The 25,930-nt window shown below is 41.5% G+C and overlaps 1 protein-coding gene across 1 annotated transcript in view; it reads left to right on the top strand.

Annotated features, from left to right (window-relative positions):
* The first annotated feature begins 732 nt into the window (after positions 1-732).
* Positions 733-25,930, top strand: part of insyn1 (inhibitory synaptic factor 1) — a 45,379-nt gene continuing 20,181 nt past the window's right edge. Inside the window, exon 1 of the mRNA XM_030118325.1 lies at positions 733-876. Within this exon, the coding sequence (XP_029974185.1) occupies positions 733-876 (144 nt within the window). The remainder of the gene's footprint in view (positions 877-25,930) is intronic.

Raw genomic sequence — 25,930 nt, 5'->3', positions numbered from 1 at the left:
GAGGAATACTTCTTTTTTTTTTCCCAACAGGATCTGACCTTCCTCTCTTAAAAGACTGTAGCACTTGCTGGAAGACTATATTCAGAAGGGAAATTTCCTCCAACTGACCACCAATAACACAGACCCCATCATTTTGAAAATCGAGCAACCACTGGAAGTTCTATTTTTCTATCAATGCTGGAAAAGGTTCTACCTGACCCATTTTCAGTTTTCCTTTTTGTAAATTAGCCTGCCATCATGTCACTGTGTTTCCCAAGTCGATAAGATTTTAGAGGACAAGTGGAAGGAGGCGGGAGCGTCTTTTCCCTATAGACGGGCATTTTAAAGAGCATCTCCAAAGGACCAATTTCAAACGTACACACTGACACGTGATGAGTTGGCTCAACATGATTATGTAAGAGTTTCATGCCAGCTTGAGCTCATGTATTTTGCCGTTTCTTTTTCCATGGATTTACTGTGTTTGACTTCTCCCATGCTCCTTTTCTCTCCGTTTTTGGACGCGTCTATCAGAAGACATGGATGTCAGAGCGTGACCCTGTGCCGAGTGTACGGGCGAGGCAAGGTGCTTTGGCTGCCCAGGTGCTTTTAAGATGTTGAGGTCTCCCTGCGTGGCCGGGGCCCCTGTTCGGATCAGTAGCACTGAGGCTCCTCGTAGCCAAAGACATGGACCCCGACTCGGCTCCCCCACGCCCTCAGCCTGTTGGCCACTGGCCCCACGTCGCCCTGTAAAGGATGTCCCTAAGCAGAGCTCCGGCCCGGGACACCTCTGAGACCCCCAGCCCGAGAGAACGCATCCGCAGCCACATGAAGATGGTGATCGACCAGCTGGAAGGCATTCTCAAAGAGCTCAAGGATGTGGCCAAGGAACTCCGGGAGGTGAGCGTCAAAATGAGCTAAAACACGTGTTTGTGGAAGAGGAATCAGATGAGGGGAATGTGGGGAGGAAAAATGCAGGCAGGGAGAGAACTTCGGGCTGCCAGGTGGGTGTGCTTCTCCAGTAGGTTGCCTTTAATTAAGTGTAAAATTCTCCTCGCAGCATGGAGATTCTGGTTAAGATTGAATGGGATGAGATCTCACTTCTGTGTTTCTAGCAAGATCACACTGTTGAACCCGGGCAAAATGAGGGGAATTTCCGCGTAAGATGAAGAGTTGTGTATCGCTTCTGCAAATGTCCTTCATACGTTCAGCCGTGTCTTGTGGGAGGTTACAGTAGAAGTGAAGGGCTGCTGGAAGGCTAAAAGGAATCACAGACGCAGGCTTAGATAAGCTACAGGACTTAACGCTGCGATAGTTATATAACCGTTGTGTTAAAGATCAGCCGGAGTCATACTGTATTTTTGCAACTGCCATGGTAACACAGGACCATACATGTGTGTTGGTGTGCATGTGTATGAGGCCCATATTCGCAAAATGCTCTGAAGAAGGACCAGCAAGGAGAGACACTTTATGTGTTCTCCCTGTGATTTGTAGAAAAATGCACCGATATGCATGGGATGGTGAGCAATCAGAGTATGTGCATACACGTGTACGAGAGCACCAAATCTCCTCCGGATCTTGTCCCTGCAGTGTCCTCAAAGCTGTGAGCTGCTCTTGCAAAGCTCCTCTGCAGAAAGCGATGAAGGCAAGATAGAGAGACAGAGACAAATGAAACCTGAGCAAACAGTTGTGTCTGACCCATCCCACTTCCGCCGAGCCTGTCACATGATTAGCCTCCCACCTGCTTCTGATCAGGGATGCAGAGGGAGTGCGTCTGTGTGCGTGTCAACGTGCTCATGGAGCAAAATGGAGGATGTCGGTGCATGTAATGACCTAAAGGAGAATAGAAAGCGGGATTCGGGAGGAAGTGGGCATTAACAGCTGGGGGTGAATCTGTTGTAACTCATGCAATCCCAGTGCAGGAGCCACTTAACCCCCCCGGTTCCCATTCACTACAGTCTACTTGATGTACTTGCACAGTCTGAGGGTGCGAGGGCACAGCTCGCAGGGCACCTACTCTTTGATGAGCAGAAGCAGACCGGCGTGCAGGAGTGATTGATGATTATGGGACAACTGCAAGTGCAATAATGCAGGCTGTAGCTATTTATAAACAAAAACACAGGCCGTGCCTCTGCCAGCTCCAGCGCATATTACCATTCTTATCCCAGACCCCATTAGAGAAAGCTCTGCAAAGTGGCTCAAATGTCATTTTTTATTGGCACAGAACAATCCCACATATTGAATTGAAATGGCTAAGACCTCATGTTAGCTGCAGTGGCAGTCATAATGCTGGTATCAATATCCTGCAATTAACTGACCTGTGAGATAGCAGACAGTATCAAAGAGAGACGAAGAGACAGAACCGGGGAAGGGCCACCGCGTGCATGGAAGCCTAATGTTCCAGAAAATCTCTCATTCTTGGCCACATGAAAGGCACACCACACGAGATAACAACTGTCACATAAATAAATGATGAATTGCCCTGTGAATATAAGTGAAATAAATAACGTGGTGCAGGGGCAGTAATGACTGATTATCACCCACACGGTCTTTGGGGAACTGGAAATACTGCAGCGCTCCGAGGAGTTAAAGCTGACACGCAAAAGCACAAAGCTGCCCAGAAATTAAGAAGTTACAAGTCTGTTACTGAATTTAACTTCACAGCGCCACTTTTGGAATTTAAGATTGTGCATATACGACGAGTGTGTGCCAAACGGTCAAAGTTCGAATCAAAATGTAATGATTAAAATATTTTAACTATTTGTCACACTGCAAAACGATCTGCCTACATTGGATTTTCAAAACGGTTAATGTGCACTGTAGTGTTCATTCAAACGTTTAAATCATGTTGTACAGCGATACCATGTCTGAGCTACCAGTGTGCCGCTTCATTAAGCATAGATAAATTGAAAACAAACAGACAAAAACAAAAAGTGCATCTTCTGCATTTTTAGGTCGTTTGCAGCAGGAGTAACACTTTCATATCTGTGTTTTTTAAAAGAAATTTCAAAGTTTACCAGTTTTGACTGAATAAATATTTCATGCTCCAAGAAATCTTTTTTTAACAAGACCCAAGGGGGAGTTGTCATCCACAAAAGTAGGTGACACAGAAAATTGCCTAATTAAATGTTTTCAGATTGACTTGCTCACGCTTGGCTTTTGATATCTGTAAGAAAATATTTTAAAAGTGCTGCAGTTAAAAAGATGATTTCACACATTGTACTGCTGCTAAACTTTTCATTTAACTTCATTTAAATGGCCCAAGTTCACTTATTACAACTAGAGAAAATGGAATCAGACAGAATGAATGAGATAAAAATCTGAAAAACAGACTTTGACCTTGACTGATTTTCCCTAAAACTGGTCAGCTCTCATAAAAAAGGCACAGAAATCTAAAAATGAGGTCACGGTGAGGTTTAACTTTTTTTCTGCCCAAATTATCATTCTCATCCCTAAAGATAATTTCCCTCCAGAATGTGCTCAAGTCACATCTTAAATGCTGACAGAAAGCAGGATCACCATCTTTACCAGAGACTTTGAGTTCCTCCGACAACACTCTGTGGAGTCTAATTGAACCCTGTGGTGAACCTACCGTTAAAATTTAATCACTGTTATGTAAAAGTAAATGCCATGGCCTGTGTGGCTACTGCATAGCATTAAAAAACCTTTTAGCAAGAAAACAATTTTAGCAAAAAATTCAAACTCTGTGCCTTTTTTTTTTGAGGAACTTGACAGCACAACAGTAATGGCTGCTAAATCAAAAAGCAATAACCAAGGGAATGTCCATTAGCAGGTTTTTAGCAATATGCTTTTTCTGTCAAAATCCTCACAACACACAAGCCGTCCTAGAATCAACATTAATATTGCACTCATATTCAATCCGAAGACTTAACACGACCGAGAGAAAATAGCACACTGGGCTCTGATAGGCTGTCAAACAGCCAAGGTTGAAAGCCATACAATATTATGAAGTGACCAGCAGATACTTCACAATCCATGAAATACAGTTCCATATTGTACATCCACCATCATAATGCTGCAATATACTACATATCCTGCATAACTGAAAGAGAAGCACACAAACAGCGTTCTGTCCACGTTACAGCACAATCTCAGGCAGCAAATCTTCTTTACATGTCACAAAAAAAAAAAAAAAAAAAAAAAAAGTAACACAGAGTGCGGGCAGTTCTTCAAGATTGCTCTCGTCTAAAGCCCATTACTGTCAAATGCAGCTTGTCTTACTTGTGAATCCCATTACAGGTTTCGTGACAGCTAAAATGAGAAAGACCTAAAGGAAGGACTTTGGAAGGTAATATACTGATAAACTACTCTATTCGTGACATCAGGACTGGTCAGAGTGTGGCAACTTCAGAGGGAATCATTCGTTTCGATAGCATGCCAACCTTGAATTTCTGGAAGTTTGATTATGCGAAAGACAGCAAAATGGCATCGAACAATGTCCAACTTGGAAATGGAGCAGAGGAAAAAGGAATTTTATCGATTAAAAAAACGGCAAATATGGAATCGCAGACACAGAAGTGCACTCTTGTTAGGTTATCAAACAGACTCGGTCTGGTAAATTGATAGAAGCAAATGAAGCACTGAAGGAAAACAGAGACATCGGGAAAAGCAGCAGTACAGTCGGTCGTGGGGGGGCTAGCGGTGAGCTGCACATCTTTGTATGGAAGCAAACAGGAATGATGGACGATTATTATGTGGATGCAGTTATTATGCAGAATGATAGCATGAGCAGACGACGCTTCGTGTCCGTGCCCCTCTAAAGACAAATGAACACAGGAAGGCAATCAGGACTCGCAGAATTAAAGCTCTGAGAGAGAGAGAGAGAGAGAGAGAGAGAGAGAGAGAGAGAGAGAGAGAGAGAGAGAGGACCGGGTAATGCTGGACGGAGAACAATTATCAGTAACAGAGCGCAGCATGTCCAGGACACTTCCCTCTATCTGTCCGCCTTTTGGTATTTGTGTGCATATGCTCATGAAATGTTGGCACCTGGCTTACTGCTGGCCTGGAGGAGGAGGAGGAAGAGGGGGAGGAAGAGGGGGAGGACAGAGGTGGGAGCAAAACACGAGTGTCAAGAGAAATATGTAAACTCCAAATGTCAGCATTTTCTGGAAATGAAGTGCAGACTAACAGCTCCATTAATGAATGCAGCCACCAGGCACTTTGAAAATGATACGATATTTGCAAATGCTTCGGAACTACAAAACAAAATCATGTTTTCACTTCTGATTCACAGGAGCAGAGCTATTATCCTTGTGCAGTTACGTTTTTCTTGTTTTTCTTTCAAGGGGACGGCTCTTGCTCAACAGGCTCAGTTCACCACTAAATGGCAGATGCATGTGGTAGGATCGGGCGGTCCATTCAATTTTCTATTCATCACCCAGTACCAGCTGCATGATCCCACTGGCCTGGCTGTCAAATCAAGGCATTTGTGCTAAAATGGAATCTGTCAAAGAAAACTGGCATGTAAATGATGTTATCAGGCTAAAAGCTATTCTTTCATGTGCGAGGCACGCTCAGAATGCTGCATTGTAGGAAGCCTGGTGAGGAGGGTTAGGTGTCCAAACACCTGGCCACAGATCAATCGAGCCTTACGGGCCAGCCAGCGAGCCAGCGGTGTCTCCTGATAGAAACCAGTCGTGACACATACGCGTCGGGGCAGGGGGCGGTGGGGGAGAAGTCGCCATGCTCAGTGGTGAACCAAATCTGTTCCAAACCCAGAGGCAGCCCAGGGGAGACTCAAGCCAAAATCAAAGGGACCAGTTTATTCTTTTTTTTTCTTTTTTTTCTGTGGGGGCCATATCCTCTCCTTGCTATGTTCCCTCTCCTGCTGCTGCTGCTGCTGAGCAGGGCAGGAAGGAGAGAACTGCTTAGCAAGAGCACTTTAACATTTACCCATGTGGGGGGCTCTCACAATCTCACAAGCATCTCTACACACAGAGTAGAACAATAAGGAGGGCACTGGAAAACACTCCCTCTCTCTTAGCTCATTTTATCTTGAGGACATGGTCTGTCTTAAAAAAAAAAAAAAAAAAAAAAAAGGCATTTTCAAGTTACAGGTTTGACCTTAATTTAGAAATTAGAACGGATTTGTTATTAAGAATCTCAAAGGTATCTGGTTTAAAAACCCACATAAATGTGAAGAAAAATAAGCGCAAGACAGCATTTCATTCACAATGTGGCTCCACTCTGTCGAAGCCAACATGTTTTTGCAATTACAATGTAAATAAGGAGTCAATTCAATTTAACTATCTATGACGACTTAATGCGGTTGGCAGTTGATTGCAGTTCTTGCAATCAGTCAGAAATTTCTGTCCTGATGGATCATTTTCCACACAACAACCATTTTGACTTGGCGGCAGTGTTGCGGGTTCACCGTCCAGCTGACCACAGCCCAGTGATCTCCGATGAGAGCAACCCAGGCTGTTCTCCACTACAAAATCCATTCACTTCAGATCAAGGCTGGGTTTGGCCACCTCTTCAGACATGCAAACATGCCGACCGGCTGTCCCAATGGCGCACGCTAGGCGACGCTTAAAGCTTTAACTACACACACAGAGGAAAGTACCCTTCAACCTGACATACCTGGGCCAAAGGGTTTCTTCTCATTAAAAGCCATTTGGAAGAAATGACAAGTACCCGCCCTGCTGTGTCTGTCAATTTGTTCCTCCTTGTCTGACCTCCTTTGTGTGTGGAAATTAAATTCCTAAATTAAACTTGGTGATGCACCTCGAGCGGAGTTCTCTTTGCTCAGGAAAACAACAAGAACAAGGCACCTCAAGCCTTATCTATTCTTCGGCTGAATACAAAACACCCTTCCATCTTCCACACCTGCGTGTCTGTCTTCGGCTGAGCTGAAAATAAATTTATCCATTCCTGGACTGAATCAGGGGCTCAATTATTCTCACAACTGACAAATTGCTGCTTTGGGATTTGAAGCACAAATGTCCGATCATCCCTTTTTGAGCTGATTTCAAATTCGGACTCGGCCACACTCGAGGTAGAAACCCATCACGGCCTCCCGCTGCTTTCATTTAAAAAGCTGACCAGCATGCAAAGGTAAACACTATTAGACCGTTAATTCCTGGATCCCCATATTAAAAAGTAAGCAGTATTGAGGAATGAAAGGGGATCAAAGCAGGGAGGGATCACAGGTACACAGCTGGTTAAGACTTTAGCGGCATCTAACCTTGAGAGTTGTGAAGAGAATAAAAACTGCACCAGGCAAAGCATTCCCTTGAGCCTCTTTTACCTAACTCTGCCGTGGAGCTCCAGCTTCTTTAGGATGCAGGCCCAGCATATTGACGAGCCCATCATGCCTGTAAGACCCACTGGATTAGCTGGCCCTTTGAGCTCTGCCTCCCTCTGCGAACCCTGCACTCAGCACAGACTGTAATGAGGGCTTTAGGTGAGACCTCTGCTGAGGTAAACACTCCCCAAAAAAAAAATAGATAAATAAAAACTGCACTCCTTGTGCTCATTGATTTTTATCAACCAACACACCTACTGTGGGCTAGTTACTGACGAGGCAGTAAAAGTTTTCTTTTAACAGGCATGATTGTGATTCAGAAACAAAACATTTAGATGGTCCCAAGTCTTGGACGGAGCTGAATAGGATAAAGAAAAAAAAAAAAAGGAGGGGGGGGGGGGGGGTGCTCAAGACAGAGCAAAGAAAGACAGACTGTGGGCAAGAGAGAAAGAAACTGAGAGGGTGAGATGAAGGGCGGATGGAGATAATGGTTTCTCCTGCTGTACAGAATTGCGACAGACTGGGTGGAACAGCTTAGATCAATTGTTGCAATTGTGCTGGTTCGTGGGCGTGTTTAGGATTGTTTTGGCCTATCTCTGTGCTGTGAATAAAACCAGTAGGCTGTAGTTAATGGTGTGAAAAATGGCATCCATCGAAGTGCACAAGCAGCCTCCCAGAATAGCTACATCATTTCATTGTGTCAAAGCTTACTGTACGCAGAAGGACAGCTTTCTCTCCATTAGGCCGTCAGACCGACCGTCTCCTTTCACAAGGTGTGGACGCTCGGTTTCTCTCTCCACAGTGTACAAGAGCACTTAAGGCAAAAAATCTAAAGCTAAAATTAATACACGTGATTTGATATTGAAGAGATACTATATTTTATTCTATTTCCGTTGATCGTAAAAGAGCTTAGGGCACAGAGGGCCACTGCGATCACTAGCAGTGTGGCTTAATCCAGCTCAAATGTTGGGAAGTGGGTTTTATTGAGAGATTATCAGGACAGTTATTCTGCTCCATGGTTTTATTTTAAGTCACAGTCAGGGATACATCACAAATCAACCCATTACTAAATGAGACAAAACTTTTAACTAACGAGAAAAAAATAAATTCTGGCCTATTTCTAACCACCAACTGTATCCAGTACTTAAAATTAATTTCAGGTCCAATATTTAAAAGGTTTCAACAAACCTTATATAGATTTTGATTGACAGTATAAACCAGATGCTCTCCCCGACACCTTTACCTTAGATTATACGGACCTTGAAAGAAACAATGTCACTGGTGGACTTTTAGTTTTTTTCAGTGCTGTGAAAATCCTTGCCATAAGAAAAAAAAAAAAAAAAAAGGTGAGAAGTTATAACAGAATGACTCACGACTCTGACTCTAATTCTGGCATCTCTCAGGCTGCATAGTGGAGAGAGGGGAGACAGCTGAGAGGATAGAGACGTGGGGAAACACTGTGTGTGCGGGCATAGTTAAAATCCGGTTTACTGTACAGTTTAGAGCTTTGGTGTTTCGTGAAGTGTTCTGGTGCTTTATGACAGTATCAGCTCATCAGTCTCAATTTAATCACTGAGATGAATATGTGAATATTTAGCTTCTCAACTTGGTAGTTGTGAGCGCTGCAAACAAAATGTGTCACTGGTTACAAAAACAGTGCAATATAATCCAATAAAGAAATAATCGTTGTCAATAATTCACAATGAGTAATACAAATAATTACAACAGCAAGGAATAATCATGTTATTAAGAAAAGATTTAACCTGACAGCCTGAGGAAACACAGCTTTCTGATGTTTTTTTTTTGTGCATTGACGAAAAAGGAATGTTTCCTGAAATGTCACATTTGTAAATTTGTGTTTCAGGAAAAAACTCCAATGTGATCATGAAAAATGATGCTTTGCTTCTTGTTTACTTTGTGATTAAGTACATTTGAGCAAATTTCTCATCTCATTAATAAAAAAGGAAAGTGCACTGTGATTCTAAGAAGGTGTCAGAGTTAAACATTATTACTTAGCGCATTTCATGAAGCTTTATTTCTGTGTGTGGTGGAAAACAGTATGCGCAGACGACAAAATGGGAACACACCGTTATGGAAGTACGTTCCTCTTTGGTTCTCCAGAGTTTTCCGTCATCCTTTGGCTCACTTGTTTCATCTTGTTTTGCAATAGTTTCATCGAGCACGGTGGATGAATTCAGGTCCTTCTGTGCTTTGCAAACATTTCTTGAATGCTCTCATCTGCATGCTGTGAAAGCAGCTTCAGCAGCAGATGTATCCTCTTAGGTAATTTGGGGGTTTTGATAGGAACATATTTGTACCATCCTCTTCTGGGTGGATTGACTTTAACATTTTATCTTTTTTATCACTTAAGATTATCGAGTACTTAGAGGGCTTGTGTGTGTGTGTGTGTGTGTGTGTGTGTGTGTGTGTGTGTGTGTGTGTGTTCTTGTATTTCTATCCTTGTTGGGGCCAAATGTCCCCACAAGGATAGCAAAACGTGGAACGACGTGCCTTGTGGGGACCTTTTTCCGGTCCTAAGTAGGAGAAACAGTGTTTTCTTGACCATGTTGTTGTTACTGAAAAAAGTAAAAGTGCAAAAACATTTCTTTAGGGTTAGGCTTTGTTGTGGTGTGGGTTAGGGTTAGGGTAAGGGTCAGGGTTAGGGGCTAGACATGAATGGGAGTCAATGGACGGTCCCCACAAGGATAGAAATACAAGACTGTGCGTGTGTGTGTGTGTGTGTGTGTGTGTGTGTGTGTGTGTGTGAGTGTGTGTGTGAGTGTGAGATTTGGCCCTCTAAAAGTATTTATGAAAAAAAAAAACAACTACATACGAATGGAACGACGCTGTCACATTACACCAGAGCCTCCTTGCACTGGATTTCAGTCAATTTTAGGATCAAAAATTTTACCACTTTTTGTTTATGATTTAGGATAATGGTACTAGTTGTTTTTTTTTTTGTTTTTTTTTAATTGAGCTGCTAACGGATTACACCTCATCCAGTTGACTGAGTAATAAAAGAAAGAGGGAAAAAAAAACAACCTCTTGACGATCAAGCCTTTTTCAAGCTCTGGAATAGCCTCCCTTGTCATAAAAGAGCTGCTGTGACCTTATATTATTTTAAACCAGTGATGAAAAAATGTCTCTTTGAAGACGCATCTGATCCCAGTTAAAGTCAATCATCTTATTTCATCAATTATCCAATTCCTCATCTAATTTTTTCAATTGTATCATATTGTATTTCCCTATGCTGTGCCATAAATTAGATAAATTAGATGTATTGATCGTAAGCATTTTTATTGTCATGTATTTTGTCCTTGAATAGGCTATACACCACGCTGATCGAGAACAGTTTGATTTATAAATAAACTAATCTCACAGCATAAAAAAATTAAAAGAGAGACATTTCTCAGGAGAAAAGAGTTACAAGTATAACATTATAAAAAAAAAAACTAATGCTAATAAAATACTAATTGTGAAAAGAATAATGAAATGGTTGATAACAGTATATGTGAATATGTTCAAAGTTGCTACTTAAATTGCAGCATGTTTCTTTCAGCAACAGAAAAAAAAGATACTTGAAAAAAAAAGGATAATGCGTTTTATTCTTAAAAGTTTATTTTGCAGAAAACCAAAAAAGAATCTTTAAAAATTACAAAGAACTGTCAGCTTTCTGATGTGTAATGTCTCTACTGTGTGAATAACTTGTTATTGACTACAAGGACAAAAATTTCCAGAACTAGTTTTTTTTTTTCTTTTCTTCTTTTTTTCTGAAGCTAGCCAGGAAGCTGATTGTTCTTACGGGTCCAGCTCCTGCTCACTCCCATCATATGTAGCACTCTCCAGCAGCTCATGAATAAAATGGTTGCTTTTGTTTTTGTTTGGCTTGCTCTGAAATAAGCACAGGGAAATCTTAAGTGGCAGTACACAGAACGAGGTAGACGCTGGTAAGAGGGCGAGATCAAAGCCTCCATCTGCATGTACGATGGTCAGACTGAGGTATAGCTACACTTGCAAATGTGACTTTAAATATGCGGTGATGTTTTTCTGCCTCTACAGAGTATTAATCATACTCCTGAAAGCAAATGTGAGTCAAAGTAGATGAATTGCTTTTTCAGTGAATCACTTTTGCCATTTGAGTACCAAAAAGGAACGTAACTGGAATTAGGTTCTAATCCACCAATTCCCAAGTAGACAAGGATCAATGAGAAAACTCAGCTTTGTGAGTAACTTCGCTGTGTGTGTGTGTGTGAGCCTGTTTGTTTAATGTGAATGGTGACTCACGTCGTGTCTGCAGGGGTCAGCTAATGAGACCACAGACCAGAGATGTGAAACTCCTTTGTGTGGGGTCCATGTCTCGCCAAATGTGCTTTCAACTCGGGCAGGCTGGTAAAAAGGACATATTAACCTATAAATAGCAATGACTACAAAGTTTGCCCCCCCAACCTGAAAGTGCTTTTAAAGAAAAAAAATCCACCTACAGGGTTTCTGTTCTGATTAGTGTGTGAAAAAAACCTGTCACTTTCCAAAACTCCAGATTTGTGTAGCATATAATATGAATGTTTATATAAACTCTGGCTATAATGCAAATGCTAAAGCACTCCTCTGTTTAGTTCTGGGTTTTCTGCATCATGTTCATGACTTCTACCCTTCATAACACAGTGCAAACTCCCAAAGATATGTCAAGAACAGTAGTTAAAGTCTATTTAGGTATTTTTACACTTTTCAATGTCATTCTTTACATGATATTATAGACATTATACACAAGGCAGTCTCTTGTGCAAGTCCACGTTTTTAGTCCAAGTTATTTAGATGGACACCAGTACTCTTTAGGACTTAGGAACCCGTGCTGGGCAGTGACATTAAAAATCTTTACAAAAAACAATGAATTCTTCAAAGATGACTCCTGTAAATCTATGAATTCCAACATGTAGATTCTCAAATAAAGAACGAGCCAAGAAAAACAGGGTGTCGCACACTGAGCCACATCAAGGCATAACACCTGTTCACTGACGAAGACTGGTGCATGCTGGGAGTAGGGTATATACTGGGGTAGTCGAAGACTGTGGGCTGTGATTGCGGGGTTTTTTTTTTGTTTTCTGAGCTCTTTGTATTATGTCACCAATTATTTTGGCTGAGTGGTTAGTTGCTGGCTTGCATATTGCACAGGGATGATGTCCAAAGGGAAGCCATCTATCCAACATGGAAGGAGGGTGGTGCCAGTAAGTGTTGGTGGAGCAGGTGCTGAGGCTGCAGGTGAACAAGTTGGCCACTATAATACATCCAGGATGAAATCAGCTCATTTGTGGAGAAGTTTGTGGAGAATTCTCTGCTCATTATTCTGCATGTGACCTTTGTCAAAATAACATGTTAGTGCACATTTTACTACAGTCCCTGCTTTCCTGCAAAGAAAAGCACTTTTAATAATAAAGTTTTAGCTGTGCAACAACAAATATTAAACTGCTGAATGTCTTCAAACATGCCCCCCCCCACCCCATGTTTCTGGAATCTCCTTCTGCCTATTTTTCTTTGTGTCATCGCTTCTCGCTGGCAGCTCACACACTGCCAGTGGCACGCCATGGACGGCTGCCACCACCGCCACTGTCAATAGCATGACAACATTCCATCTATTGCAGGGCGAGATGACGCTCACTTCATCTCTGCAGAGGCACTGCAGAGAGGACAGGCTCATTATTCAAACATACAGCAAAGAGCAGGAGGGGACAGAACATGTCCACAAACTCCTCATGTGATTAAAATTTCCTTCGTAAGAGCAGTTACCTGCGCAGTAAGTTTGCGAGTAAGAAGATAAAGATTTCTGACTTTTATGCAAAAATAACGAGGTCTACGTGGGTGAAAAATATAATTAGACTTTTTCTGAATTGCTGTTGTTCTGGAGGATATTAACTGAAGATGCTACCACAGGTTGATGTGGGCTGCAGGGGACTATGTGCTACGAGGTTGGGATTAGAGACGAAAATACAAGAAAAATACCCATGATTATGCATGAAGAAGATTGTAAAAAGGGGAATATACTGATAAACATGAAATTACAAATTTTCAAGGTTAACAACTTTCTCAACTTTTCAGGCCTCATGAGATTGTCAATTAAAAAAAAAAAAAAAAAAATTGTGCACAATGTAATCAACAATTGATATTAATTTTGTTCCTCGGGATATTCCTCCCCATTGAATTTCCATTACTCATTCATTTTATTGTAAAACAACCTCTGTATCAGTATACCAAACTATCCCACTTGGTCACTGTAAGGCGACTGCTTGTAGAGTTGCATGGTCTCACTGGCTTGGGGCTACACTTTCTATGGATTTATAAGAATGAAGACAGTTGGTGGGAGGCCGTTCAAAAGCTTATTCTGCTTTCAAAAGGCTCTATTCCTTTATAAAGGGGATCAAGCCTGGGATTTAGACCTAATACTTATTTTGTATGGCCTTATTTTAGGATGGATGGACGGATGGATGAAATGAATATTGTAATCTGTGATTAGATTAAAAAAAAAAAAAAGTCTGGTGTCAGGCTTCAAAACCTACATAATATGACCATTACAGCCACAATGTTAATGACTGATGAACAGTTGGCATAAAAATAGTTTTTGGAGAATTCCAAGTGGTTATTCATACATTCATTCATCGCTGCAATATCAGTCAGGTGAAAGCAAGTTATATTTGATTTTGTGTACAAAATATGCACAACTTTAAAAAAAAAAACCACACCGATACTATGCCATGAGAGATTAGGAAAAAATGAAGAGAGAATTTGAAAGAAACAAGGTAAACGAGATCGGTTGTAATCTCAATACATCTGCATATGGAATTATAATGACTATGGAGGACTCTATTCACAAAGATCCAGCATAAAGCATGCTAAATTGCACGCTCACGCATTTCTGGTGGGTGATTTATGAACAGCACTATGAATGACGTTGAGCGCAAACAGGAGTATTCAAATGAGGTTTCTGTGCGCTTCAGAACCTGCATATGAGAACCATCTGCTGGAAATGGTTTCATTTCTGTGTTGAACATTCACCAAGGAGCGACTGAATGGAGCACTGAGCTCCCACTAGCACAAGGATGTAGAGTCAGGCATGTTTGTGGAGGAAGTTATTTAATATACTGGAAAGCAAATGTGTCAATGTGGCAAAATGAGAAAAAGGAAACAGAAAAGAAAATTGCAGGATGGCGGATTACGCTTCAAAAGGTCAAAATTTAAGGCACAACACAGAAAATATCTTATGATAAAGTCCACAATCAAAAGTCGTGGAGAGCCAGCTCAAGAAATGCATCTCACTTAAGCTTCCTTTTCTAACAAACACAAGCAACAAACAATGTTTTCAAATGCAGAGAATCACACCCTGCAATTTGCATAAATCAAAAATCACAAATTTAGCTTGATCTGGAGTGCACACATCTATGTTCATGAATGCAAAAGCACCAAATTATTGTGTTGTTTTGAATATCTATCAGATCCTCAATGCATCCTGTTAATAGATCATCTTAGCAAACATTTAATATGTTTGTTGATCAGGTCATATATGTGAAGTTGTCCCTGATCAATTTTACCCCTGCAGCAGGAATGCATCATTGCATCCATGAAGTGTTGAAGAATTAACATTATTTCAAGATGTAAACTAGAATTTGGCACTCAGATAGCGCAGACCTCCGCCACAGGTCAAATCAGTCACCAAGCCGCGCCGCCTGCCGCACGCCCCGTCGGCGGGCCTGCCCAACTATGTCAAACTGCCCTATCTGTCAATGATAAAGAATCCTTTAAAAAAATTCCTGGATCCAGACAGTGATCCGGATCATCACCAGAATTTAATGGATTCTAAGTTAGCCCAAGACCCACTGTTCCACAAAGTTTCATTGCAATCTGTCCATTACTTTTTCCGTAATGTTGCTAACAAACAAACCAACAAACCGACGTGATTCCATAACCTCCTGGCGGAGGTAATTAATCCAAATGAACAACCGAAAAACTTGATTGAAAAATGAACATTTCTATTAGTTATTATTAATCCTTGGAGTGTATATATAAATGCAAACACAGAGTGTCAAGATGTTGGTTTACTGTAAGGATCCTTGAAAACTCTGATATTAAATCAATAATTATATTCCTTTACTCCGCCATGCTATGATGCTCTGTGCCAGAGGGATGGTGATGAATAGAAATGCGGACGTCACCATTCCTATTTTAACACAGACTTTGTAAATCTGCTAAGAAATTACTAAGCTATTTTTTTTTTAAGTTTTAATGTATTGCCTTCCTTCAGTGTTTTTCTCTATAGTTTCAAGTAATTTATTCATCATTCTCACTGCTCGTCTACAGCATAATTTATTTTATCAATTTAAAGATACATATCATCAATAAAGGTCACTTTAATTAGAGAGTCCAGTGAGGATGGTCACCTTGATACTTATCCCTGACGCTTACCGCTGTGAGGAGATGGATTCTGAAACTTTACTGAGATGAGTATCATTTGATTCATTTCATGTAACGCTATTCGCTTTCATCATTTTACTCATCGTCCATGTAACAACTTATCAAAGAGCGCTCAAAAAAGGTGTTCACAGTTCCAGGGCATTGGTAAACATGACTAGGATAATGATTAGGCAAGCTAACTTCATTATAGTTCCCATTCAATAATGTACATTAAGCAGACACGCATCAGCATGCAGCACATTCACAGGGTGAGGCTTTGCATGCGGTGTGCAGGAAGTATGAAAAAGCAGGCCGGTCTAACAACCGAGGCCTCTCCACTGTCCTCAATTCAACGATGACTCACAGTTTTGTGGCGACCAGGGAAGAGCACAGATTATTCAGTGAAAATGAGACGGCTGGAAGAATGACTTTTGGGACGGGAGAAGATACAAACAGACTTTCGGTGATAAGTTACTGTAACACATTTCATGATAAATATAGGTGGGAAAAAATGATAGACTATGAATCATCAGCACTTTTGTACTTGTACGTTCTGAAACTTCTCTTTGGTGAAATAGTAAATTCATTATTTAGGCAGTCAATGAAGTCGGACATCGTGCGGTCCAGTGCAAAGAAATGAGTAAGACGAACTGAAAAATTTGAAGTTAATGACTTCTGCATTGACCCTTGAGGAGCTAAATTTTCTGGCCCACCCACACAACTCACTGAGTCCGATCTCCAGCTTCAGGGTTATTTCAACTTGCACATGTGGCTCTAAAAAAAAAAAAAAAAGAAGGCAAGCGATGTGACTAATTGGCCTCCCGTTTATAGTCTGCCCTTGTTTGGCTTCAGAGTCATTGATATGGATTAAAAGAGGGAGGTAAAGGAAGGATGGAGCGGAGTGGCGCTGCAATGATGCCCTCCATGCACTGTCAAGGTCAGAGCTGGAATTATAACTCCTAGAATCAGCTGTTCATGTTGGCAAAGAGGGCAGAGCTTGATGGAGTGGTTTGCCCACAGTCAGGACTTTCAGAGTCAGGTGAGGGTGAAGATACACAGGTCGTCCATTGTTGGGCTTGAGTACGGAGGCTTTTGTCAGCACAAAACAAATAGGACGAGGATAAAGCGCAGCGGGGCGTCCGATGTCTGTCGCAGCGTCTGCACTGATGTATGTGTGTATGTGCAGGGAAAATATTGAGAGAACCAAAAGATGAAGTGGAAAATGAGGCAGTATGAAAGAGATGGGGGGGGGGGGGGGGGGGGGGGACGGACGAGCAAGGGGGAGATGGAGGAAAAAAAAAAAGAAAAAAGAGACAGAAAGAAGGCTTATCTCTTGGCCTGCAGACAACAGTTCTTTTTCAGAGCTGGAGCTGTGCGCACGGTGCCGAGGGGCTGCTGGTGTGTTCCTCCTCGGGGTGTGTGAGCCAGAGGGTCAGCAGTTCAGCCCATAATTCTATGGCTGCAAGTCTGTCGCGGGATGAACGACAAAGAAAACTGGAAGAGAAAAAAAAAAGAAAAGTAGGTCTAGCTATTTAACACCTGTCATTCCGGCATCTGCACGGAGGAGCCGACAGAAGCGGCTGTTAGTCAAAGCATATTTGCGAGGGTTCACGCAGGAGCATGAAGGATTTCTCTTTTTCCATCTGTGTGCTCGCCTGTTTGTTTGTTTGTGTTTTTTGGACTTCACTTATTTAACTGGTGCTAGAATTTCACAAATCCTTTGCCCCTCGGAAGCATCCGATCCATCTGTCTTGCATCACTATTGCTTTGCAGAGTCATTTGTAACAACCAAAAATAGCTTTGCTCTACATTTCGTCAATGACATCTGGTTTGACCCAAATGGAAGAAATATTAAATGGGTTGGCCAGTAGCTAAATGTGGCAGCTCGAAATCTTTAAAGGGATCCATCTTTAAAAAAAACATCAAAAACAAAATAAATGAGGAACAAAATCCACACAGCACAAAAACACTCTTCTACTAGAGAGCCTCCTTAATTTGACATACTGTGAGTACAGGCTGTCAATTTCCAGCTTCAGGTGAGAAAGTATTGATCAGAAATGCCATTTGAAGGAAGAAGGAGGAAAAAGAGAAAAGGTAAAGCATAGAAAGAAGGCATTCTCCACAAAGTACAATAACTACATTTGTATTATAAGACAAACCACAGCTGCATTTTCAATTACACTTTGGGGGATATTATTGCAACGCAAATGTTTTTAAATGGAGTACGGGCCTGCATTTGCCGACTGAAAGCTATTATACAATCTCCTGCAAGAAATACTGAATTAAGGAAGACAATACCCATCAATAACTATAATTACCAAGAATACTGTATAATAACTGAAGGCTGGTTTTATCACTAGAAGATACAGAAAAGCTCTCCTCCGTTCAGGATTGGACAAACTTGGAATAGCTTGCCGTTGCACATAATTGCCCGTTTTCACCCTTGTTGGTGTTATTTTTAAGACAGTCTCTGTATTGGTTAAAAGGGCAGCGGTGGCCTAGAGGGAAGGAGAGCCAGCTTGTAACCAGACTTTTGTTACTACAGATTCCACTGCTGAGGCGTCACCGCCGTGGTCCTGATAGCCCAAACTGCTCGGGTTGTGTCAGGAAGGCCACTGGGCACAAAATGTGTCTTAAATCAAACATGGATCCATTGGACTGGATTAGACTCCAGGCCAGCTTGGGAGCTACTGTGTGAAATTATTCACATAAATGACAGATTGCTTGTCATTTTCAAAGTACATATTCTTATCCACCCCTTTTTTGTGTTCCTCTGTGTATTTTCGGAGTCGAGGCGTGTAATACTAAGACTGTTTGGAAGGATAGAAACTTGATATCAAAGAGCTGGTGAGCCTACTAATGCAGACGGGTGTGTTTTCCATTGATGCGAGCATGCAGATCTAAACAGATGGAAACATCGGTAAATCTTTGAGTGTGAGCAGGCATTACCGCGCAGCACTTTAGAAGCACGTATACGCTTACAGAGAATCACGGTGTGAGACACAATAACATTTCCAATTCAATTAACGCACTCTGAGCAAGCATGTAGGTGATAGACACATTTCAGTGGAAATGAAAACCTAATTTCCGTACTTATCACACCATTTTGTTCAGATCAGCGTACTCCTTTTTTTTTTTTTTTTAATTTGGGAAAAAAAGGCCCACTGTGTTTTGCATCCAGAGCTGAGTTATCCAAAGCAGTCATTCAAATAATTTCTTAACTAAAACTGTTTCAATTGAGCATTTTAAGAACTTCAAGTATTGAAAAGGAACGTGTCATCTAAAGATAAATCAGTTTTGACATTTTGCTGTACTTTTATGTCCACAAAACGCTGCCTCGCTCATGTGTCACCAGTGTGATGAAACAAAAGATTGAGAGACATGCGAGTGGATTCTGGTTTCAAAACTTTTTCTTTGTGCTCCACTTTGACACAAGCAGGAGACAACATGACCTTTTGCACATAACATAGCTGTGAATGCTAATCTCACACAAAGCTCTCCAGCTCCACTAATTGATGCCTGCAGCAAAAACATAAAAAAAAAAATATCCGCCACTTTGACTCCTCGGTGTGAAGATTTAGCACCCCTCCTGTATGGGGGGGGCGCCTCGGAGAAATTCGCACCCTGTCAGATGCCCTCTCCCCTTCTTGACCAGATGCAGCCCATTCAGACACCTGGAGGAGGGCGACATCATTACCGCTCCCTCCGTCTAATTGCACCGACACAACATTGGCAGTCGGGAAATGGCTGCGCAGCCAAATTCAGCAGGAGAGGAAGCTGAAACTCCACGCTCTGAAATTCATTTCGACAGTCCCGGCCTGATTGACAGATTGCTGAAGGTTGGCTGTGCTCTCGGTTCGCCACAGGTAGAGAGGCTGCTTGCCCCACCTCCACAGGGGCTCCAGGGAGGTTGGCTTTGGGATTGAGAGGTGGAGAACAGCTCAGGAAGCATTTAGTGTTGGATTCGAATCTGGCTATAACTGTTGGTGGTCAGGCAATTAGATATACACTGTGCAAAACACAGCCTCATGCTGTTCTCAACCCACTCTTGCCTGCCTGCCTCAGCACTATACATATGTATGAGTGTAAACTACGGAAGAGGAAAGAAATAGCAAACCGCCCATAAGCTATATCTATTTTCACTGTTGAATACAGTTTGTCTTAATGGCTTACAATATAGAGGTACATTATTCCAATCACTGGCTTGTTTAGACTCATTATATTATTAGCTTTTACAGAAAATCCCCCACAAAACATATTCAGATATCAGTGATCACTGCAATCTGCTGGCAGCCAGTTCTTTAACTAGGCTGTTAACGGTTTTTAATTGTCATTTTTAGCGTGGGAACACAGTAGAGGGATTGTGGCTCGCACGGGGATCATCATCTGAGCCATCGCGTAAACGACAGATTTGTTTTTAAATTTGCTCAAAATGATGGAACGAAGTCGATCAATCCGTGTTGATCGAGAGTCAAGTCAGTGGAGCCTGCTTCTCCAGTGATCGTGTCATACAGGGTCGCTTCACTCACCTTGATGGTGGAGGCGCAAAGATTTATGGCTTTTCTACCGTGACTGACCAAATTATTCCGGCTGTAGAAAATACTGGAGGTGTTCTTAGTCTTATTATATATAAGGAGATATTTTCAGTGTATTGAACCCATCCACCAGAGAGCAAAGAGCCTAAACCAAATACCACAATTTTAGCATCGAATGAATCTGCTGATTTGCTTACATTTCCCAAACTTAGGTGTTAAATAACCTTTTCTTTATTATATATATGTAATACATATTGAATATTGCCTTGTACAGACTAAGTTGATTTATTTTCTTTCATTCCTTTCATTGATACAAACCAATTCATGGTCATTACCTGCTATGGTGTTTGCTGCAGATTTTGAAATCTGGTCTGTGCAAAAGGTTTCAACACTTACACAGAAAAAGAAAACAGAAATCAGTAAATGTTACTTTTACTCCACTTTTTTTATGAACCAGCCTAACAGAGGCAGAGGCTACATTATTGATCTCTAACTCCAGGACACGAGTGGATATCCTTGAGGAATAACAAACTTTGTTGCGGAGCTAAACCTAACTTTGTTGAACGTTGAGTGTATAAATACAAAAAAAAAAATCACTTTTGCAACAGAGTCTTTAAAAATCCGTTGCAGCCATGAATCTGAGAACATCTAAAATATCTAATAATTTAATAAATAACATTCAGACACTGCAATGTCAACAGTTTTGCATTCTAATGAGATGTGCAGAGGTAAATCTGGAGCATATTATCTTGGAACAACCGGCTTCAAATGCTCTGGATACTAAAACCTCTGATCCATGAAGATGCATAAATTGGATTTTGTTTTCTGCTCATGTACATATCTCAATATGGGCGTCATTTATCTTGGATAGACAAATAAAACAGCAGCAGATAATTTCAGTGTGATCATCTTAAAAGAAAAAAGGGGTGGGAGACAAACAATTGGAGGTTGCCTCGGGTATCATGTCTTCCAGGGGCATTAAAGGCAAAAAGAAGCTTCCAGGGAAAAGAGCAGAAAGGAGTGCTGGCGCTGCTAACAACATCGTCACTCTGCCCACCCACCCACTTCTTACTGTCCTTTCACACCACATTGTCAAAATAGCTGTCAGAAGTGTTTCATGCCTCAGAACTGCTGGAGAAATTGCCGGCCTTTGTGGGAGGTGCTGTGTGCTCACAATATTGAGGACATTAAAGAAGAAACAATCTAGCAAAGCAGCCCGATTTAGAAATATCATTTATTTGATGAAAGGTGTGCCGCGGCAAGCCGAAGCAGCTCCTCACAGAAAGACCTCAGAGTGAAGCGACGGATGGACTACACTTATATGGAGAATAGATGGAGAGTATTTCCTGACTGTAAACTGTGCTGTAAACTTTTTGTGACAGTGAGTGGCTCTATTTCCAAATAATTTTATATATCATTGGAATTCCTGCCTTTGTTTGCTATATTTGGTGTTGATGGTTTCAAATTCTGACAATTCACAACATAAAACATTCTAAGCCTGTAGGTGGACAGTTCGCCCTCTGACCTTTCACTTCTGCCCCCCCAATTCCCCCATCCTCCCTACAAAGCCATCATTTTACGGCTACTTTCATCACACTTGTGCCTTTTGTAGATCAGTGCTGGATATTCGGAGGCTGACAAATTAGATGGACTGCAGCAATAGCAGGAGGATCTTCCTTTGCTATTAGGCAACACTTAGCGACATACTCAGAGCGATAATAGAAACAGACAAAAAGCTGCAGCTGCACCGACGCACGGCATGTCAGATCTGTGGATTTCTTCTTGAATTTAATCCCACATCCTCTTTCATTAATGGCTAACAGTTATTTGTGAAGCTCAAAATGAGGGTAGGTTAATATCAGCTCTCCACATACAAGAGCTCTTCAGATGCATGTTTCCATGTTTATTCATGCTGCTGATTAAAGTGCCTCTGTAATGCCGTGCAACCTGAGACAGCGCGTATTTATTAATGAGCCATCTCTGAGCCAAATCCCAGCTATGGAGTGGTACCACTGTGCTGGTGGAAGTGTGGGCCTAAAGCATCCATCCAACAGCACAGACATGTCATTAGAAGCAGACAATCTAGCTTCAGTACGAGACTGTTACTCAAGCGTCAAAATAATGGCCAGGGGCAAAATATAAAATAAAATAAACATGGTTCCTCCAGCAGGTGTAAAAGCAGTTCAAGCCCGGTCAGCTCTGTTCTTTCAGAAATGGGCGAGTCCAGTTTCTTATTTTTTTTTTTTTTTCTTACTGGTTAAATTTAGACCAAGTGTCCTACGCTGCAGAGAGAATACTAATCAGGCCAGAGAGAAGCCAAAGAGAGTTGCAAGAGACTCCACTCCTGTATTCCTCCTACTTTTCAACTGCATTAAAGCTTTCAGGCTTTCAGGACACTGTACTACTTAAAGTAACCCCAAGCATAGGTTTAACTGTGGCCCAGAGATATATTGACTACTTCTCACACAATTACGAGCGGCTTTAGAAACACCTAAGGCATTTTAGTGACACATTAAAGTCACTTAATGGGACACCAATTTTCACCAAAGGACTGTCCAAATAAAGTGTGACGCATTAAATGAATATTTCATACACATCTTGATGGGATCTATCAGGGACTTCAAACATTACCTATTATTTATTGCTCCACTCACATACTTTGGTTTCCTTCCATTTTACATTAGAGAGAGTGAAGACTTCTTCGGCTCCATCTGTCATTTGTTTGACTCCACAAATTGAGAGGTTACAGTATATTCACATGCCTTATTGAAAAGTTGGCATATGCAGGTGTTAAAGATCAGCATTTTGTATTTTCTGTTCAGTCATATTTTACATTATATCTTGTACCTTTTTAGTCCAATATTTGCAGCCACTGCTGACATAGACAAACTTTATTCAAGACAAAATAGTCTTTAAACATACATCAAGTGTTATCTAGCTCGGAGCATAATCTTCTCGTTTGGGATGGATGGGAGTTTGTCCTCGGCGTGTGAGAAATTTGTCAAGGGGAATTTTATTGTTGCCTTCTGAACAGTGTTTTCGTTCAACACCCATCATGCAGCTCGACTCTAAACACTACAGTTTCAGACTGAGCGTACCAACCCCCCCCCCCACCTCTCTCTCTCTCTCTCTCTTTTTTGCTTTGGAAATGAGAGCAGATGCCAAATGAAACCACTAAGCAGAGCAGTGCTGAAATAAGACATAGCAAAACCAGGACACACTGGGTGAATATTTAGAGCGATGTACATATTTTAGCATGCCATCTCATGTCATTCCAGGTCGAAGCAGATCACGTCTGTGCCTGCACTGATTTCACACCAGGTTTGAGGGCACACGCCTGTCGTAGTAGAGAGGGGAACTGCCAGCAGATCACCACTGACAGTGTTATTTTTTTTTCTGAGAGATGGGGCACGAGTTATCAAAGGGCACGGTCTCTGGCTTCTGCTGCTCCTCTCCATCCACGTCTCTCTTATTATCATGCTCTTTTAGTCCTTGAACTCCCCTGAGTCAGAGACACTCCACTCTGGGGTCTAAAGTCAGGGGGCTGGGAAGATTGTGCCCACGTGTCAACACACTTTCATCAGCCAAAGGAGGGTTAGAAAGGACAGAAAAAGGGCACGACAGGGGAGCTGCAGACAGAGAAGAAGCAAAATTCAGGGTGCTTTATCATCTCCAGTGACAACTGCACACAGAGGGAACTAAAGTACATGTCTACTTACAATCTGCAACCTTATCCAGCGAGCTGCCGGCCAGCGGTCACTTCACAGACGTCTGGCCAAACCCATTTATTAACCCACAACAGCTGGCCACTTTCCAGCTTCAACGACAGTGCTTTTAATTGCGCTTGTGTTTTCGGGGGAAAGAACGCAGGGTGGTTCACTATGATTGTATTCTTACTCAAGTTTCGGACCACTCAAGAGACTCAGACTGACAATAATCCACTGTTTTATTACAGTGTTTGGATTTTTTTTATTTTTTATTTTTTTTTTTTGGGGGGGGTGTGAAGGGGGTATAAAAAGGCAAAAATATATAAGGATACAAAGAATGCTTGCTTTTAATAGCCTTTACCCCTTCTCTTCACCTCCCCACACAAACATATACATACACACACACACACACACCTCGACTGCTGAATCCTGTCTATGCTGCAGAATGAGCCGGCATCTACATAATACAACAAAACTAATTTCGCCGTCTCCTGCTGTTCTTGAGTCCTGAGAAGATGAAAATATTCATTGCTGTTGTCCTGAACACGGCATAATCATCTAGGATTTATGCTTCTAGCTTGTATCAAATTAATTGCGCATGGAGTGAGGAGGGTCGAGAGAATATCTTATAGAAATGGATTTCACCATGTCATTACACAATAGCATAAAGTAAAACTATATGCCTTGTTTTCTTCTCTTTCATCCCAGCGAAGTCCTCACAGCTGCCACTACTAGAATACAGAATAGCAGCGCAGGGATGTGGTGCAGCATTGCATATTAGCTAATTTTCAGGCTTGGGGGCGGGGTGTTTACACTGAAATGGCTTTGCAAAGCAACATACGACCATGAGGATTGCTCCATGGATTTGAATTCCTCTGCTTGTTTTGAGAGATGATTGGTCCTGAACACTTAAGCAACAAGGTGACACTGATTAACTGATTTGCTTCACACACTGGGAAACAGAAGACGCTGGACCATGATTTATAAACTTGAGATCACATGGTTGTTTATTTCTTGCAGGCCTAGTGTAAGAAACAATACCTCACAGATTGTATGAATGACAACAGCTACTTATGAATGAGCAGCAATGGTCTGAAGTGTCCCTGGTTCTCAAACTGTTCTGCATGAGCGTAACTCGGTAAAACACCCAGTACATCCAGTTACCAAGGTTACCAACAGAAACACCAGAAAAATGCTTACGCTGAAATGACTCGATTGCACTGCTCTGTGGATGTCTTGAATTTAAACGTTTCCCAACCAAAAACACATTTCTATCCACAGTTCTGTGTTCCATCATGGGCACAGAGAGGGATCGCTATCATGACCATTATATTCTGCAAAATTTCAAAAGTTCAGTGAGAGGAAGAGGATGTATTGAGCGCAATTGTGTAAAAAAAAAAAAAAAAAAAAGAATAACATCAAAAACGATATATCTGAGCTTGCCAGGCTGTTTGTTTTTCCACTGAGGTATAAACAGAGCTTTTTCAAATGAAGGTCAATGATTTCATCCATCCCAACTAACACTGCCATCCAGACTCCTTTGTCACTTTTTATACTCCATCCCCTGATTTTTGCCATTGTTTCTGTCATAATGATTGCGGCTACTAAAAGTCACCTTCTGGCCTCAGTGAAATAAACAGGCACCAACAGCCTCCAAACACTCAAAGTATCCGCGGTTTGCAGGTATGAACAATGGCACTGTTTTTTTAATCCTTGTGGTTGGGCAAAAGATAATGAAAACCGCAGCATCATTTGCCTCTGCTTGCTTTTGTTTGGATATATTAAATTGCATGTGCAGGTTAATAAGTGAAAATAGAAAATGTCAACTCAAATCAAGAGTTATTTATTACCTCTGATGATCCCATTAAAATGGTTTTCAAGGAACAACTATGCAAGCAGGAGTTTTTAGCATTTGCATTACTGAATCGCATTATTGTGAAGACCCAGTTTTCCGAATTTGGTGGAAAAATTTATGCATTTTAAAATCTGACAAGACTATAATTATGAAC

Source organism: Salarias fasciatus, chromosome 1 (assembly GCF_902148845.1).
Source record: "Salarias fasciatus chromosome 1, fSalaFa1.1, whole genome shotgun sequence".
Taxonomy (NCBI): domain Eukaryota; kingdom Metazoa; phylum Chordata; class Actinopteri; order Blenniiformes; family Blenniidae; genus Salarias; species Salarias fasciatus.
The sequence above is the reverse complement of the archived record's forward strand: the minus strand, read 5'-3'. Positions and strand labels throughout refer to the sequence as shown.